The sequence below is a fragment of the Enoplosus armatus genome, chromosome 18 (genome assembly GCF_043641665.1).
Source record: "Enoplosus armatus isolate fEnoArm2 chromosome 18, fEnoArm2.hap1, whole genome shotgun sequence".
Taxonomy (NCBI): domain Eukaryota; kingdom Metazoa; phylum Chordata; class Actinopteri; order Centrarchiformes; family Enoplosidae; genus Enoplosus; species Enoplosus armatus.
This window is the reverse complement of record NC_092197.1, coordinates 7,239,028-7,256,487: the sequence shown is the minus strand read 5'-3', so window position 1 is coordinate 7,256,487 and position 17,460 is coordinate 7,239,028. Positions and strand designations below refer to the sequence as shown.

The window sequence follows — 17,460 nt, the reverse complement described above, 5'->3', positions numbered from 1 at the left end:
TAGGGTATATTTATGTAATTTAAACAACTGGTTAAATTATAAATTTGTTAATTAGTCACTAGTTGTGCTTTAAATAACCATTGCTGTTGTTGTACAGTACATAGTGGGAGAGGGGGATGGAGGGAGAAGGAGAGAGAAAATAGAAGAGAGGATGAAATATTTTGTGGCCTCACTATCAGAGAGCCAGATGGCCTTTATATTTGTTTTTTTTACCGTGCATGCATCGCTGGACGCATGACTTTTCTATTGATGCAGTTCTGCTAGTAACAAAGATGGGAGAACCGTCCTGTTTCTGGTAGTTAATTGAATTTTAGTGGGAGTTAAAATTCTGTCCACATTAACCTGAGTATTGACCCAAAGTAGAAGCAAAATACTTTAGCTCATCATGACCAGTCTCTGTTTCTTCACATAGGGTTTTTTTTAACAGACAAGGCCGTGAAAACAATCTTCCCGTCCAGTCCGAGGCCCTGACACTTGAAAATAAACACCGTCTCTCACGCTGCCTCTGGTAATCACAGTAGAGCAGTAGGTGAGAGCCAACAGCAGCTGTGGGGTTGGTAGCCCAGTCCAGTGGCAGGCTCTTTGGCCAGTGTGACGCAAGCACGGCCCACAAAATAACATTTGTCAGTGAGAGAGAAGTCACAAAGCCTCCCTCCTTGATTCCTCTCCCGGCTGGAGAAAGGTGATACTGTCAGCGGCTCGACTTGGCCATTTTGACTTGGGTGGTCAATGAGCACAGAGTCTGGGCAAAGGTGGCCTCCAGTTTTTAGGTCATGTCAAGTTTTCATAACTTAATTCCCACTCCCACACAAATCCATTTTTTTTGATTGGTTAATTATCCAGTTACACTTTCTAATAGAGCAATTTAGATCAATGCTGACTACATTCCTCATCTCTTTGTGCCACTCACGCTTCCTCTCTCCAGAGATCGTCAGGGCCTGCGCTCACATTGGGATGAACCATGTAAAATTAACCCACTTCTGTTCTTTCCAGTAGCCCTGTCTGGCATTGCTGTTGATATGATACAGCCTCATGGGCGCTTCTGCTAAACAATAACATCCCATGGAAATATATGTATTCATGTACTATAAAATGTGGTGAATGCTAATTAAATATAACTTATATTCTGTTTGTCAAATGGATTTGACACCTATCATTTAGAGGAGAAAAAACTTGTGTCTCTCTGGTTTAGAGTAAGTAAAATGTTTTTAGAAATGTTAATGGCGATTAATAGTGGTCCAATTTTTATAAATCATTTGGAAAAAGCAAACCAAATCAAATTTGTTTTTTTTTTTCAAATTTGTGTTTTTGATGGCTGTAATGATGAAGCACTTATATTTGTATTTTGCAATTGGAAAAAACACATCAAGATCACGTTCAAAATTAGAGTTTGATGAGCAGATTTGATACCACTTTATGTCTGTGTGCTAAATATGAAGCTAGAGCCAGGAGTTGATTATCTTAGCTTAGCATAAAGACTGGAAACACGGACTAACAGCTGTCTGGCTATTTCCAAAGCTAATGTAAAAACAACAAGTTGTGGTTTTATTGGGGGTTGTGTGCTAGGCAATCTCTTTCCAAGGACCTGGGAAGTAGTAGCTACACCAGATAACTCACCGTAAAAAAAACACTCCCTCCTTGTTTCCAGTCTTTATGCTAAGCTATGCTAACCATCTCCCGGCTGTAGCTTCAAATTATTGCGCGAGCCAAAAAAATATGCATGTAGTATTTTCATACTTGACAACTGGTTTTGAAACTTTTCACAATGTTTTAAAACCTTATTTAACCAGTCCAGTATTTCAGGGCAGGCAAGTAGTAAAGTTAGGTTCACATTACACTCCAAGCCCTGTGGATGAGATGAGGCACAGCTTTAACATGTCTTAAAGCACCGCTCTTCAGCTGCTGGATGACAGGGATTCAGCACCAGGGCATCCCAGCAGGCATGTCTTGCCATGCACGCTTTACACCATCATTTCCTTCCACCCACTCCTCTCTTCCTCTATATTTTTCTCCTAGTCTGTTTCCCTCCATTGTTTTCAGTGAAGTTGCAGTTTATTTTCATTTCACCTAATAGAGCATGAAGAAGATGTAAGTAAGTAAGTCAATTAAGGATAGGGTTTTTGTTATTTAAGTAGAACCTATTGACACTTGCATCATTCTTTCTCTTCCGTCCTTCTCATATATACATATACATCCTCTGTCCTTAACTAACCTCTAACCTCACACCCACATCCCTCTGCCAATCCACGTTTCCACCCCCCCCCCCCCAGCTGTGGCCGTGATAGATGTAATGACTAGAGGCTGAGCACCCCGAACCCATCCCTGCTGCTCCTCAGCCTGCTCCACTGATATGCACAGCCATGCAGCAAATCAGCTGAATCTGGCTACACACTGGGGCTCTGTTACCATGAACATGGCATTCACATCCTCAAAGCTGTCAGTTCAATGCCTGGAGGGATGTTGAAAGGCTAAAGTGGGATGTAGATTAAGCAGATTTGCTGTGAAGCAGATGTACATCACACACTGAGCAAGACACATGTCACTAATTTTATACCTCGAACGGCTGTCTTGTTTGCTGTGGGCGACCTGCTGTCATTAATTTATGGTGGCGTGTGCTGTGACATCTATGTATCTGGCTGTTTATGATCAATCATACAATTATGTTTTGGATTGTAATCAATTCAAGATTAGAGAAAAGAAATCAGCTCCACGCTGTGAATTAAATACCCATAGTGGTGTTATTTAGCATTAATTTATTTCTTTGTCAGAATAAAATGTCTTTCACTGAAGCTTCTCTGTCGCACCACATCTGCATATAGGGCAGATGTCCAGATTCTTGTCCGGATTCTGGATCTGCATTTATTTTTTTCTGATTTGCTATCAGTTCTGTGTCAATCCACACCTGAGTTAATGACGAGACCTGCTGACGATTAGTGTGAGGACGAAAGTTTCTTTCTCTCTCTGTCCATCTATCAGAGGATGATAATATTGGATTGGCATTTCATGATCCCATTTAGGTTAACTTCTTTAGCGTGATGTTGGCTTGATTATTCTTCTCCTTACATTTCACCATTTCCACCACTTTTTTTAATGTGTGAGTTTTGATGGCTGTAATGATGAAGCACTTGTATTTGTATTTAGCAACGGCATAAAGTTGAGCAAAAGCCATATTGGGTTCCTAATGGTGAGTTTAAATGTCATGTATAACAGCATCGCAACTAAAACACAGAGGGGTTGTTTCTGTAGATTGCGTTGACCACAGTGCACCATGGAAGCGACTGGGAAGGTCAGGCCATCTTTCAGAATGACTTGATATCAGCTAAATGCTTTTATGTGCAAGGTGTAAATTAATGAACTGGTATCTTAGCATGTCCTGTGAGAGTCACAGTCAAGGTGACTCTGCTAATGCTCCAATAAGAATTATGGAAACAACCTCCTGCAGGGAAATTGATGTGTACTGTGTGTATCAGTCCACTCCGGTCTAAATGTGTGTGGGTGTCTGTGTATATGCTCACATAAATACAGTAGGGCTGCAACTAGCACTTATTTTTTATTATCAATTAAATTGCTGTAGAGCTGAAACAATTAGTCAATTAATCGATTAGTTGATTGGCAGAAAAATCATTTTTAAAGCAAAAAATGTTTAATATTCACTGGTTTCAGCCAGTCAAATGTGAGGACTTGCTGCTTTTCTTTGTCTATATGATAGTTTACTGAATATGTTTGAGTTTTAGACTGTAAACAAAACTCTTGATACTTATAATGGCCATTTTGCAGTATTTTACACATAAACAGGTCATTACCGCTTTCCGTTCATCGTTCTTTCACTCGACTCGATGTTGTTTTTCCTGACAAAGCATTTATATTAAAAACAGTTTGATATACAGTACATGAAACCGTCTGTCCAAGCTTACATCATCTATGTTACCACACAAGTTAAAGGTCAGCTCTTCTATTTTAATCATAACTACGTCCTTAAGTGGATCACGACATACCATAGAGAGGACCATAATCCGCTGAACTACAATGGTGTATGCGATGGAATTCTGCAGCGTAAGCGCAGGAAAAGTTTGGGAGTTTAAACTCAAGTTCTTGCGTGCGAGCACAGAGCGCATCAGTCATGGCCGTGTGTTCTGGGAATTGCCCAGGCCCCTCAGCGGGATCACAGATGGTGGCTGAGCTGAAACACTGGATAATCACCCTCTATGCAACAACAAAAAAAAAAGAAAAGTGATGTAATAAGGACTGAAATGAAAGAGAGGAATAAAATGTGTTCACTGGCAGCATACAAACAGTGAGGTGGCTGGTCATGACATAGACCTCCTCACCCCGTTGGCCTTGTATGATCTGCTTGGGGGGTTGGGGGGGGGGGGTTGGTGGAGAAAATCCTCTTTCCTAGTCATTTCCCCGGATATTGTGATCTGTGGGAGCTCAACCCATTGGTCCACAGTGCCGCTGAGAGAAGACCTAATTTATTTAAGTCCAATGAGCAGGATTTTATGAAGCCGGAAAGAGCAAACCCCTCAGATTAATACTTTAAGACCATCCCAGTGGTAATTAGCGTTACTTACCTTGAGACAACAAAACATTAAAGATTTGTACGTCACACCATGCATTTCCTTTTTTTTTTTTAAATAGTTACTTAATTGAAATAACATCCAATATCATGTAAACCCAATCTTTTTTATAATCCTCAAGTATTTAATATTATAATATGTGTGTCACTGTTTCATTCTTACCTTCTCTTGGTACTGCCGGCGTGAAGAGTCCAGTGATTGGATTAGAGCTGTAGCGTGGCCCACAAACATGGCGTAGCACGTGGCGCCTACAATCATACTCAGCATGGTGATCCACAGATCAGACATGCTGACGGGTGCCCGGGCACCATACCCAATGCACAGCATGTGGCTCATGGCTTTGAAGAGGGCATAAGAGTACTGCTTACCCCAGGAAACGTTCTATAAGGACGGAGACAGAGAGAGATGGGGGGAGAAAGAGAGAGGCGGTGGGGGGAGTTACTGCAAAGGCAAAGCAGGGAGGGAAGGCTCTCCAGCAGGCAGAATGGAAAGACAGGCTTTCCTTTGATGGATCACTGAACCTCTACCAAACATTCTGCCAACATACCCCTCATGCCTCAGAGCCTAATGCCCTCGCTGAGTGCCTGAACTTTCTACCTGTCTCTTTTTCTCCCTCCTCTTTCACTCAGTCTTCAGCCTTCAAACACCCTCTGTCCTCTCCCTCTGCCTGCCCTCTTTCATTTTTCCCCAAATGCCAAAGGGTGGAAAACAGTTCATGTTTGCAAACACTCAAAAAAAGCCCAGGGTACCCCCCCCTGACACTCCACCAAGAAAGAAGGGGGAGGACAGGCCTGGATCGTTTTGCCCTCCTCTCTCAGGTTGGATTTTCATAAGTGTTGTGAGGGGATTCAGTGTGTTGGAGGCAGGGGAACAGAAACACAGATCTGGGAGGGCGGGGGACTCCTCTGCAGCCTCCACACACTCATGCAGAGGACTCAGAGCTGACAGTCATGTAACATATCAGCTCGAGTGTCTTCCTAGTTGAAAATATAGCGACTCTTTTGAACAGCTCTTTGTTACAAAGCGAAGGGAGGTGATTTGCGCTGGGTGAGAGTCTTTCCCTTTTATCCTTCGCAGCGTGTGTTCTCACAAAGTGACGTCGTCTCGTGTGCCCTTTAACTACACAATAAGATCGCGAGTTGGGTTCACAAGGCCCCTATTATCCAATAGCGTGTCCAGCTGGGTTTATGAGAAGCGATTTCATTGTCGTCTCGTCATTACTTAGACTAAGTTGTTTGAAAAATACCCGATCGGTCGCTGCCGACTGGGAAACAAGCAGAGATGCAGCCAGACAGAAGTATAATTCTGCCACTCAAGATGAGCCTCTATGGCTCCTCATCATTAGCTTTTGATGATATGCACTCTAAGACTGAGGTATTATGAGGATGGATTATAGCAAGATGGGCCCCTGGGTATAGATGCCTTAAAGGCCTCCCCCACCATCTTTGGTCGTCAAGTGACCACACAGTTGTAGAGTTTTATGATTTCTGTCAGCAGATTCAGAGATTCTTAAAGGTCTCATATTGTAGAAAGTGAGGTTTCCATGACTTGTTCGATTATAAAGCAGGTCTAGGAGCTACATAAATACCGTGAAAGTATCAAAACACTCACACACAGCCCATATTCAGAAACTGTGCCTTTAAACAAGCCGCCAGGACTTCCGTAAGGTTGTGATGTCACAACTATACAGTCACTGCACTCAGCCACGCCCCCAGCAGGTCATCTGCTCCAGGCGCAGCACACCACCAAGTACAGGTACGCTCATCCACCCGCTCAGTCTGTCTTGAGTTATTCGACCGCTCTGCTCAGGACTGCTCTTCAGGTTTTTGGAGGTTGATCAGTTTGTCTAAAATGACTTGTTTCAGATGGTGAACTGAGGGGCCAGTAGAAGATAAATAAGAACTTTTTTGAACTGTGAATCATGTAAAGCAACTCTAGTGGAACCCCAGAGTAAAAATATAGAGCTGAAATTAGCAAAATATGGGACCTTTAAACTAAACATCTTACATAAGTGGTGAGGGAATTAACACTATGAAGCTGTCATGAAGTTTCTTTCAAAGTGAATGTTTTAGGGGTCAGGATGCTTCAATCAGATGATCAAACGGTGTCTAAAACCCACCACACCTTTCTGATGTCAGGATTGGGGGACTGCGAAACCATCAATGCGATAATCACGCTCTCTTTTCTTATTTGTAGTGGGGTAAGAAATCAATGAGAACCTGAACTTCTCCCTCCAGCTCCCTTTTAAATTCTTCACACAGCTACTCCCGTCACTTTTCGAGTGTTGAAATGAGTGAAACATTATGAACGCCTTCCAGGAGAGACTGTCTGAAAATGTGCGCCGTTACAACAGCTATAAACACTTTCGCTTTGGGCAAATCTTTCCGATTTTCTTTTTTTACTGCAATGAGACATCTTATTGACGTTATTGGGTAGTATCACTACAGAATACTTGACAATGTACTACCTTTTTAGTAGCATTACAGATCTCACAGATTTCTTTCCCACTTTTTGTTGGTCTCAGCCTCAGGAGAAGTCATGTCTCGGAGTCAGAGCAGGATTTAGACTCATCATTAATACAGTACGTGTCAAACTTGTGCCTGTAGCCTGGAGACGTGCAAAATCTCTAGTGAGCAGCCGAACAGGCCCATCGCGGCTACATCTGTGAAACCCAGTAAGTTCCTATCTGGAGGCAAATGTGACAGCTCTCCGGTGCAGGACTCGTAGCCACAGCCAAGTTGCTGACTCGTCCAATTGTGAACAAGAAATGCTGAGGAAGCGCTCCATACAGAATACCTATCTCACCCAAAACAGAATAGCTAATGAAAGAAATATGAAACCTCCAGAAAATACAGTTAATCTCTGTCTTTTCTGCTGGCTGACACAGTTCCACATGCCACACTGTAATATGGCACATCCCATCATGTCCACACGCCGGTGCCTCCTTTTGTCACGCCATTCTCCAGTCTGCCCGACTCCACACTGTTCATCAACTGGGATTTACTAACTAATCACCATTTGTAGCTACTGTATGAGCAGAAATATTATAATATTTCTCTGTGGCTCACAACACATACACTGAGTAATCTATTTACACACACACACACACACACACACACACACACACACACACACACACACACACACACACACACACAGAACAAACCCACCCAACCATGTAACAGGCACACATGCCATTTGTGAGGTCATGGGCCTTAGGTGTCCTTTCACATGTGTGCATTTAGCATGTGTGGCTGAGATGGTCGGCCACTTATTGAGCAACACTGCAGAACGTCTGTGTTGACATTCGTGTGCACGGAAAGGCAGACAAAAGCGGGTTTTGCCAGATGAAAAACAGATGAGCTGAGGTGACTCACTGCACCTTTTGCTATTTGTCCTTGTACATGTTTGGTGCTCAGATAAACAGACCCAACAGGGAATGTCTGCACTGCATGAGCGTCTTGTATAATCCTATTGTAGTACAGGTTATACGGGGCTCGGGAATTGACGTCACATCTCGTTGCACTGTATCATATTTCTGATGTTTGTTTATATATAGAACATATGATGCAGGCGCTATTTTGGGGCACATTTCAGCAGAGATTTCTGAATGAAGATGAACAGTGAATTCTAAAAGGAGCAGGTTCAATACAGAAACAGATGTTGAGGATGTTATCACACGAAGTCACTAACAATTAAGAATTAGCTGTGGACAATTCATAACAGGAATTTTGAGACTTTCTCCCTGTACAACAAATGAATGTGAATGTTTATGAGTTTTAGTGTCTGTATGAATTTTGATAACCTGTGCCTGTTTGCATTTGTTCATAAATCTAGTCTACATCATAAATTAAAAACTGATTTCATCGCGTCTCTCAATATGCTAACAGAGCAATTGAGCAATTTGAGAAAAATATCTGACAGATTTTTCTGACCAATATTGCAATTATGGTTCAAATAAAAAAAATTTCTCCTTTATTATTATTTATGCTTGTAGTGGTCCTCTCAGACTTCTTTCAAACCAGTCATTCAGAGGAAAATCAATTCCTAAGTAAACTTGACTCATTTTCTGTTGAAAAGTTAAAAAATGTAGCTCACATTTGTTGAGAAATTATATTAGCGGTATACTTTAAGTCAATAATATTAAAATATATTCATGGCATGCTTATATTTTTGATAACAGCTGTCGGCCACTCATCACAAAACTGCTGTTAAGTGATGTTGTGATATCGGATTCATGACACAGCTCTGAACTGTAGCAGATATTTATGTAAGAAATAATATAAGCAGCAGTTATCAAAGTTATAATTCAAATTACTGCTCTTGCAATTTGAAAATTGCACCCTTTCAAATTGTGATTTGGATTTTTTCATTCAGCCCTTAGACCCGACTGTCACAGGTGTGGTTACTCATTCAACAGGTGAGACATCATTAATGTTTCGTCAGTATTAGGTCAAGTCCTTGATATAGATATAAGAAGATACAAATTAAATTAACTACTGTAAGAAAAAAAATCAATACAGAAATTCTAAAAGAAAAGCAGCCGTTTGGGGAAAAAAACCCATCTGTTTAAGCTCACATACTTCGAGGTTTAAGGAAGGATTACAAACTGTAGCGCCTCCTTAAGCAGACAGTAAGTGGCTGATATTCATAAAGATTTTCAGCAGGTAATTTTGTAGATGCTAATGAGTCAATGAATTCTTTTCTACAGTAACGTTTTGCACTGTCAAACTGACTATAAAGCAGCGTTGCTAAAAGCTGCACGTTCGGGGTAATGCAACAGGTTGTGTGGCATGTTGTAGAGGGTCCTTATAAGGCCGCAGAACAAGGGAGGCAGAAAAGACGGTTTTATCGTACACAGACAGCGTGAGAAAGAGAGAACCTTGTTATCAAAGAACATTGCAGTGACAACGTCTGCTTTATTACTGGTTTGGTTCCTCAAGATTGTATTTTTCCAGCTATTACAGTAAGCGACTCGCAGCAGGTCTATGATTGTAGCACCAACCAATCTCACATGTTGTATATCCTGTATTTTTTGTCCATTTACAGTAGTAATCAAAAAACAGACATAAAAATGTATTTTTCTTCCAGAATGCTAAAAGTGTTAAGAATCACCAGAATGATTTCGCTGTTGTTTCTTACTATATAGCCTTCTGTCCTTTGGGAAGAGTGAGTCATTGCAGTATTAACACATCTTCTCCAGAAAATGCAGTTTCTACTTCTGCACTGTTCTCTACAATCCCCCTGATTTTAATAAATGTGGCTAACACAGCAGATGTATTCAGTTCCTCCAGAGGTCGAAGTATAATGAAGCTCTGGATGCAGCAAAACAAGTGACATCAGATACTGCATATTCATCTTTCATCAGCTCTGCCTTCTCTGTTTGTAAGTGGAGCAGTAAAGTGAATTCACAGACTTCATTATCGCATGCATTAATACTAATCTCACCCCACGCCATTGTCAAAGTATTCAAATCAACAACTTTAAATGTTTCTATTATTAGACCGAGACAAGTGTTTGACTGCTCTTGTACGTTTCAACAACTAGCTAGCATTTCAATTCATTAGTCACAACATCGTGCCTCCAACAGTCCCCTCACACAAGATGTTGCCGGTTATGTGACCGGAAAGGCGATCAATGATTCACCATCGTCCCAGTGTCGAGTGAGACCCAGAGACGTTGGCTGTTGTTGATACTCAACAGCACGAGTGCTCATAGGGCAAATAACATTTCTCATCTGTACTCCCACAGATGCACACTGTTTCAATAACTGTCCTAATTTCACTGCAGCATTACTTATTAGTAAAAGCCAATGAAGATACATTTCCTTTCATGTTTTTGTGAAAGTCACACTTTGTTTGTAGAATGTGCGTGCATGTATATAGATTCTCCATTTTGAATACGTTTTGGTGCCAAATTGCATCATATTTGGATTTTTACAATCATTTTATGTTTTCATTTCCACATTTCATTCCAGGTAAATGCTCCTCATCGTGTGTTTTTTTTTCCATATTTAAAAAGAATGAGCAAAACATCCGCATTAACTGGTTTTAATTACTCAATCATATAAGTCTCTAAAACCCGGCAAGCTGTCCCATGCAATATTCACAATGCACAATATTCATTTTTCAATTACATAATCAAACTACAAGCTGTTCTCCCTGGGAGTGCACAGAAGGCATGACAGTCTTTGAACACATAAGTGAGGAAGTGAAGGGGTCTGCGGCCCCGCACGAGTGCCAAACTGTAAGTTGGCAAGAGAAGCACAGTGGTGGATCTCAATGTGATGGTTGTGCTTCTCTTTGTCTCGTACGTTTTCATGCTTCTCGTCTGCTCAGAAGTCCTGATGAAGGATCCTTCTTGGACCAAAGCTTTCTGGAGTTTTCTCCTTATTGGTTTTTATTGTTGTTTGTTTCTTTTTTATTCTTTCAGGGCTGTAAGGTTGAGTTGTTGGTGGGGTTGCAACTACTGACTATTTTCATTATCGACTATTCTGCTAATTATTTTCTCAATGAATCGTCTGTTTGTTCGTTCTATAAAATGTCAGAAAATAGTGAAAAGTGTCCATTATAATTCCCTACTGAATGTCTTGTTTTGTCTGACCAATATATGTACATTAGAGCTGAAATGATTAGTACATTTTTAGAAAAATAATCAATATAATTATAAAAACTATTTTCATAACATATTAATTGTTTAAGTCTGTTTTCAAGCAATAATGTCTTTTGGTTTTGGACTGTTGGTCAACAAAACAAGAAATTTGACGGCATTAACTTGGATTATGGCCATTATAAATCCCAAGGGTTTTGTTTGGTCAACAGTCTAAAACCCAAAATATTCAGTTTACTATCACATAAAACAAAGACAAGCGACACATTTGAGTAGCTTGAACTAGTGAATGTTTGGCATATTTGCTTAAAAATTTCATAGATTATCAAAAAAGTTGCAGATTACATTTGTGTCGATTTGACTAATTAACATCGTTTCGCTCTAGTTGTTGGTGTGGGTTAGGCAGTCGGGCTGTTACGCCTCTCCAGAATGTTATTCTGTTTACTTCTGTATTTTCTTTATCGCAGAGTACATTACTTAATTTCGTCACCTTGGTTTAAGCCCGTTCTTTCTACTTTCTCTCAAGGATAATAAATAAACGTCTTCAACAAGAATGACATTCTGGGAGGAGTGAGGTGACTTTTCTTTTTCTTTTGGTGTCCAATCATGTGCAATCAAGTATGCAGCAGCCACTTTCACTGATGAGCACACGCTCAATCAGAAAGGTTAAACTAAGCTAGGGAGCAACCTGTCTGCACTCTCCAGATGACGGCAGCCTCCACGTGTAACAGAAGTGATCTTGTGTCCATCAAAATTTAAGCAAAAACATGCAAATGTCCTGCGACGTCCCTTTAAAACTCATATTGAGAGCTGTCCTCAGCAGCCCAGCTTGACATCTCGACAATTCTGGTGGAAATACTCCTGAATATTTCTGAATAAACAAAGACGAGTGTGATTAAACCCTCCTATTATCAGCTAGGACTCTCCAAGAGGGGCAAATAAAACACCCGACAATTTCAACCAACCAAAGGTACTTGGTACCAAATAATTCACCAAGAGAGCCACAAAAACCAGCTGTTCCCATCAAGGCAAAAGCACTCTTGCATTTTACTCAGATGAAACCAACGTGTCCTCTTGTCTTGCCTTGAGAGAGGAAAGAAAGTTTGATTAATTCATAAACTCTGGACTGAGCCCGGCTGTTGGAAGTGACTCATTCAGGGGATGGGAAAGTAGTGGGTGGTCCAGGGATAAAAGAGGCCAGGAAGGGTGACTGATGCTGAAGGGTGGTTATGCATGGTTGGTCAGGCCTTTCTGATTTTTTATTTTTTTGTCTGTCTACGTACAGTATCTGTCTGCCCCTGAATCTCCCTGAGACATGAATCCTCAGCAGGCTACTGCTCAGCTGTCTGCCTCTTTAATACGAGCCTGGGCAGGAACAGTAAGCACACAAACACTCACAAAAGACGCATGTCCCTCCGTGCTTCTGAATACATACCTTTACGCTGTACATGCAGACAAAAGCAACAGCCCATCACCCTCTCACCCGAGCAACAGCAGCATTATCTTGTCTGGTGATTAAGTAAATGCAGCCTCTAAAGAGTAAGAAGCTACTCTCAGGCCATTAGTCAAGAAGATAACAGTCCTACACCTTGTGCTGCACCACTCAGCAGTATCTGCAGTCCTCGCCCCCCCTCCTCTTCTCACAGCTTCAGACAGAAAGACAACGACAGAAAAAAAATATGACGCAATGTGAATTCGAAGCAGCCATTCTCGAGCAAACACGGCTGAGAGACACGACCTTTAAAACAACATTCACCTGACAGTCCCTCTGCTCACGGGCCAGAGAACCACATTGTGTTTTTATACCTGCAGTAAACAGAAGGGGAGATATTTTATCAAGATCTTTTAGCTTATGAACACTAATGCATTGTGATGGTGTGAGAAGAGGAATTCCACATGTGGGCAGGGCTTTTCACTTTGCATTTGCCAGTCCGCAGTCAGCACACAGGCCTCGACTTCTGCAAGGATCCACAGGGAAGAGATTCCACAAATTGCTCATTCTACCACATCACAGTCAGTAACACTATGTTAGCTGCTCATGAGCTGACATCCTGCAGTACAGTACCAATTACATATACAATGTGTCTCATTTAGGGCTGCAACTAACGATTACTTTTATCAATTATATTCGTGTATCTTCTGCATACTTAGGTCCAACGCAAGTGTTGAAGTGCTGCAAGTGATTATTTTGAATTCCTGATTGCTTTCTGTATTGATTTATCCTCAGTTTTTTTGTGATATGTTGCATCTGTGGAGCTTCTTTTGTACTTCAACACAGCTACAAGTACAATCCTGAACTGCATTTCCCATGAGTACTTGCATTAAAAAGCACAGATGTGTTATCTTTAATGTCATTATAAGCATTGAGATCCCTTGTTGCCAAACATTTGCCCTGATGAAGGTTCAAAGCCTTCCTTTCTCAAGTTTTTGGCCTTCTTGAATAAAGGTCAGTATTCTACATGTGTATTATAAGGTTTTTGCATTTTGCATGGATCACCTGACTTGTGTGGATTGGATTACATTTGTGACACTCTTTTCAAGTTTAAGTGCTGGACATTTATATGAACGGGAAGCTTTTCAAAAGCTAATGTTATTTGATTAATGCATCGGAAGTTGGAAATATATGTATGTAGAATTACTGACTTTTATTCAAGTTGGATTGTATTTGTTTGTAAAATTGGTCCACATTTGTTCAAATCGGTTGGTATTTGTTGGTGGATGGGGAACAAATGCATTTGTGAACATCACAAATCATCATTGTAAATGTCATTTTAATTTGTGGATCACAAAACACACATTTGTCACCAGTATTGAGGCTAATTTCTCTCCATATTCTCGCGCTACAGCATTGAGTTGTGAGTGCGATGATCCTCTCAAAAGTATTGATTCATCGTCTATAATGATTCCAAAGTAAACTGTGCAAAATGCTTGTTTTGTCAGATCAACAGATATATATTTATTTCACATGTATGTTGACAGTGAAAGAAAACAGAGAAAAGGCAGAAAAACCATTCATTTGACAAGCTGGAACCTCAGAATGTTTGGCTGTTTGATTGATTAAAAAACATAGTGATTAATCATGTTCTGTCTATGAACTAATTAATTAATCGAGTAATCCTTTCAGCAGTCTCAGTGCTGTCAAAAATCTGTATTTTCACACCTGAACACAAGAAGGAAAAAACGGACTGGATTCATGAAATATATGGTAATCCTAATCCACCAGTCCAAGAAGCTGAAAAAGTGCTGAAATGTGAAAGCATCATTGTGCCTTTTAGACTCCTGCACAGACGAACTCTGTGAGGTTCTATATATAGGTGTGCTCGTCTGCAGACAAGCAGCTGCAGTCAGAACATGTCACGAGAAACCTTATATCTGTGAGGAGCTGGGAGACATCTTTGTCACGTCGTTTCTACAAACTGAATACAAATTATTCTGGAAGTTTCTTCTTACCGAGGAGAGAGAAATTAGATTAATCAGTCGTCGCAGCGGTTTTAACTCACCTATCAGCTTCCAGCACACAGGTATCCTACAGTATATTAGCTCTTTGTTTCAGAGGCCCTTTTTGCAATCTCCAACTATGGCTATAGATTTCCACAGCGCAAATGATCCTGCCACACAGGGGGCAGCACATTAGCCTTTTGCATGACTCCCATTTCGTATGGATTTGCGTACAAGAAGGAGGAATATATCAGATTCATTCTGAGCAAGAGGAGCAGCCCGCCTTTGTTATTAGGCAGAGCAATGTTGCTCAAAGGAAAAGTTTAAAATCTGTGGTGCTGCAGTAAATGAAGGAGCTGTTTGCCCAGTTTTGTGTGTTTAACCATTAGCAAGGATGAGTTGTGACAGTTATGTGGGAAATTATAACACTGCAAATTCATTTTGGTGCAAACAGAGACGGATCATGTCTGTTTGGATGAATAACACATGTTAGTTGGTATTGGGCTCACTTGGGCAACTCATTGCCTCAAAGTGCAAATAAGAGCGGGATCCAGAGTCGTGATGCTGAGGAAAGCCGACATTTGCACCTCTGGCCTGATGCCTCTGAGCAGTCAGTGTGCATGTGGAGTACAGAAATGTTTGTCGAGAGAGAGGGAGATGAGAAGGCAGAAGAGTTCCTCGGGCGAGCATTTACAATCAGCATTACCCAGGAGGCCTGTGCACACTTCTACACTATCGCATCCCTCTGAGAGGAGCGACCACGGTCCGTTTGACCCAAACTCAGAGAAAGAGAGGGACAAACACAGTGAAATATAAAGCGCAGACAGAGAGGAGACAGTCCCCAAAGCCCTCAAACTAAGCAATGCTCTGTATGGAAATCCCTTCACTTCATGGAGAGGCCAACATGAGTAAAAAAAAACGAATAATTAACACAAAAGTGTGATATGTGTAAATTCTATGGAGCGAGAAGGCCAAGGAGAACAGTTTTTAATTGTTCTACTTTACTGTAATACAAAGACCATAATATGCAGCACATTGCTGTTACAATACCAGCAGTGTATATGTGCTGTAGCAATCTTTGATAAAAAAAGAAAACTGCCTCTCTGCCTCTTTAAGCTATGTTTGTTTATAGGCTGGCAGAGCAATAATGTACCCGCAACAATGTCCCTGATGAAATGCGCCTGCAATTCTTATTTATAGACTCCTGCTCCAAATTAGCCTGATACTATATGAAAAAAACCTAGCCTGTATCCACACAGTCAACCTGAACAGCTTCTTTAATTTATTTATTTATGAGTTAGGGGTTCCTGCTTTTTATGTCTAGATATTGTATGCTTTTTTTCAAATACTCATTGTAACTGCAGAATTTATTTTTATCAATACACCTGTAATTTTGAAAAATTATTCATGGTCTCTGCCCAATAACACTACAGAGCTGAACTCCTACAGTCGCCTACAGGTCATTATTTGTTCCTGCAAGACTCACATGTTAGTGCCTTTACTGGCTTCTAACATAATCATCACCTTTGATGTGAAAAAGTCCAATTTCAGACTGTGAAAGAAATAAAAAGTGTCCGCTGTCAGCAGAAGTGGTGTTCGCGCAGGATGGCTGTAGATTCAGGAGTGGTTAAGCCGACCTCGCGGAAAAAAGGGCGAAGTGGATAGTTTTTTTTTTTTGTAAAACTAAAAGCCATTTTGTCAGCAGAAAAAAACAGTGCTTCAAGTGACAACACGAGGTTTGAAGCGAGGGCTCTGAGACTGATAAAGCGAATCATCGACATTTAAGGGGGCAGCCCTTGAATCTGCAGTGATGAGACACTGAGAGGGGTTTATAAACTACAGGTTGCTTCTCCCTGTCACATGATGCAGGAATATACAGAGACACAGAGGGGTAATAAATTTCCAGTTTTACTTGATTCAATTACCTATTTTAATGTGTGCAGACCAAAACAGTTGATCTGTTCTTCAGTATCTCATCAAATGTTGGTCTAAAACAGTTATCACATCAATTTGTTTCCACGTTTTTCATTATTTTCTTCAAATATTTCACAATAACCCTTAAGATTGAACTATTAGAAAATGTTTCTACTCTAGATTGAACTTCTAAACCCTACACTGCAATGAACTTATATGTTCTATCTTCTGACAACACACCTATAGAGTATAAATATAAATTGGCCGTTCGCTAAGCCCCTCCCCGACTGTCCAAACACAGCTTAGCAACTGCTAACTGTTCGTTAAATGTTTCTAAGAAACATAAACATTGAATAAACAAAAATATTAGATAATTTTTCAAAAAGCTGCCGTCTTTATCATTCTCTTAGTCTCATAAAGCGAGCCACACGACACACTGTTGAATAAGACCTTTCCAATGTTTTATATTGGTGACGATTTTCTGCCTCAGACATGCAGCTTTGGTCTTTTAGCACCATGTCATATTATTTAAGAGCCCTTTCACAAGATTTCTGTTTTAAAATGAGTCAGCTAGAAACATTAAAAAGTCATCTGGAGACTGTTTCCAACCAAGTCATGGAGCTAACGTTAGCTTAATTTGAAGTTATTCATATAATTTCGGCCGTAGAAATCAACATTTAAGCAAGAAATGAGAGGCCTGCTTTTGTCTACCGCTGTCTGAAATCAAGGACCCAGTGTTTCAACGATTACTAAGAGTTTTCGAGTAGCAAATCTGCCACTGTTAACATTGAAAACTGAGTGCGAGAATGGAAAGCTTGACAGGTCTAGTAACAGTAACTAAGGGGTTAGCTAGCAGGGCGAAGCGAACGGTCAATTGGAAGACTGCTGCATTCATTGACACTGACAAATACTGTACATACAG

The 17,460-nt window shown here is 40.7% G+C and overlaps 1 protein-coding gene across 1 annotated transcript in view; it reads right to left on the bottom strand.

Annotated features, from left to right (window-relative positions):
- The window catches only part of LOC139301166 (potassium/sodium hyperpolarization-activated cyclic nucleotide-gated channel 1), a 65,705-nt gene that overhangs the window by 20,939 nt on the left and 27,306 nt on the right, over nucleotides 1–17,460 (bottom strand). The window contains exon 4 of the mRNA XM_070924481.1: nucleotides 4,740–4,958. Coding sequence (XP_070780582.1) covers nucleotides 4,740–4,958 — 219 coding nt within the window. The remainder of the gene's footprint in view (nucleotides 1–4,739; nucleotides 4,959–17,460) is intronic.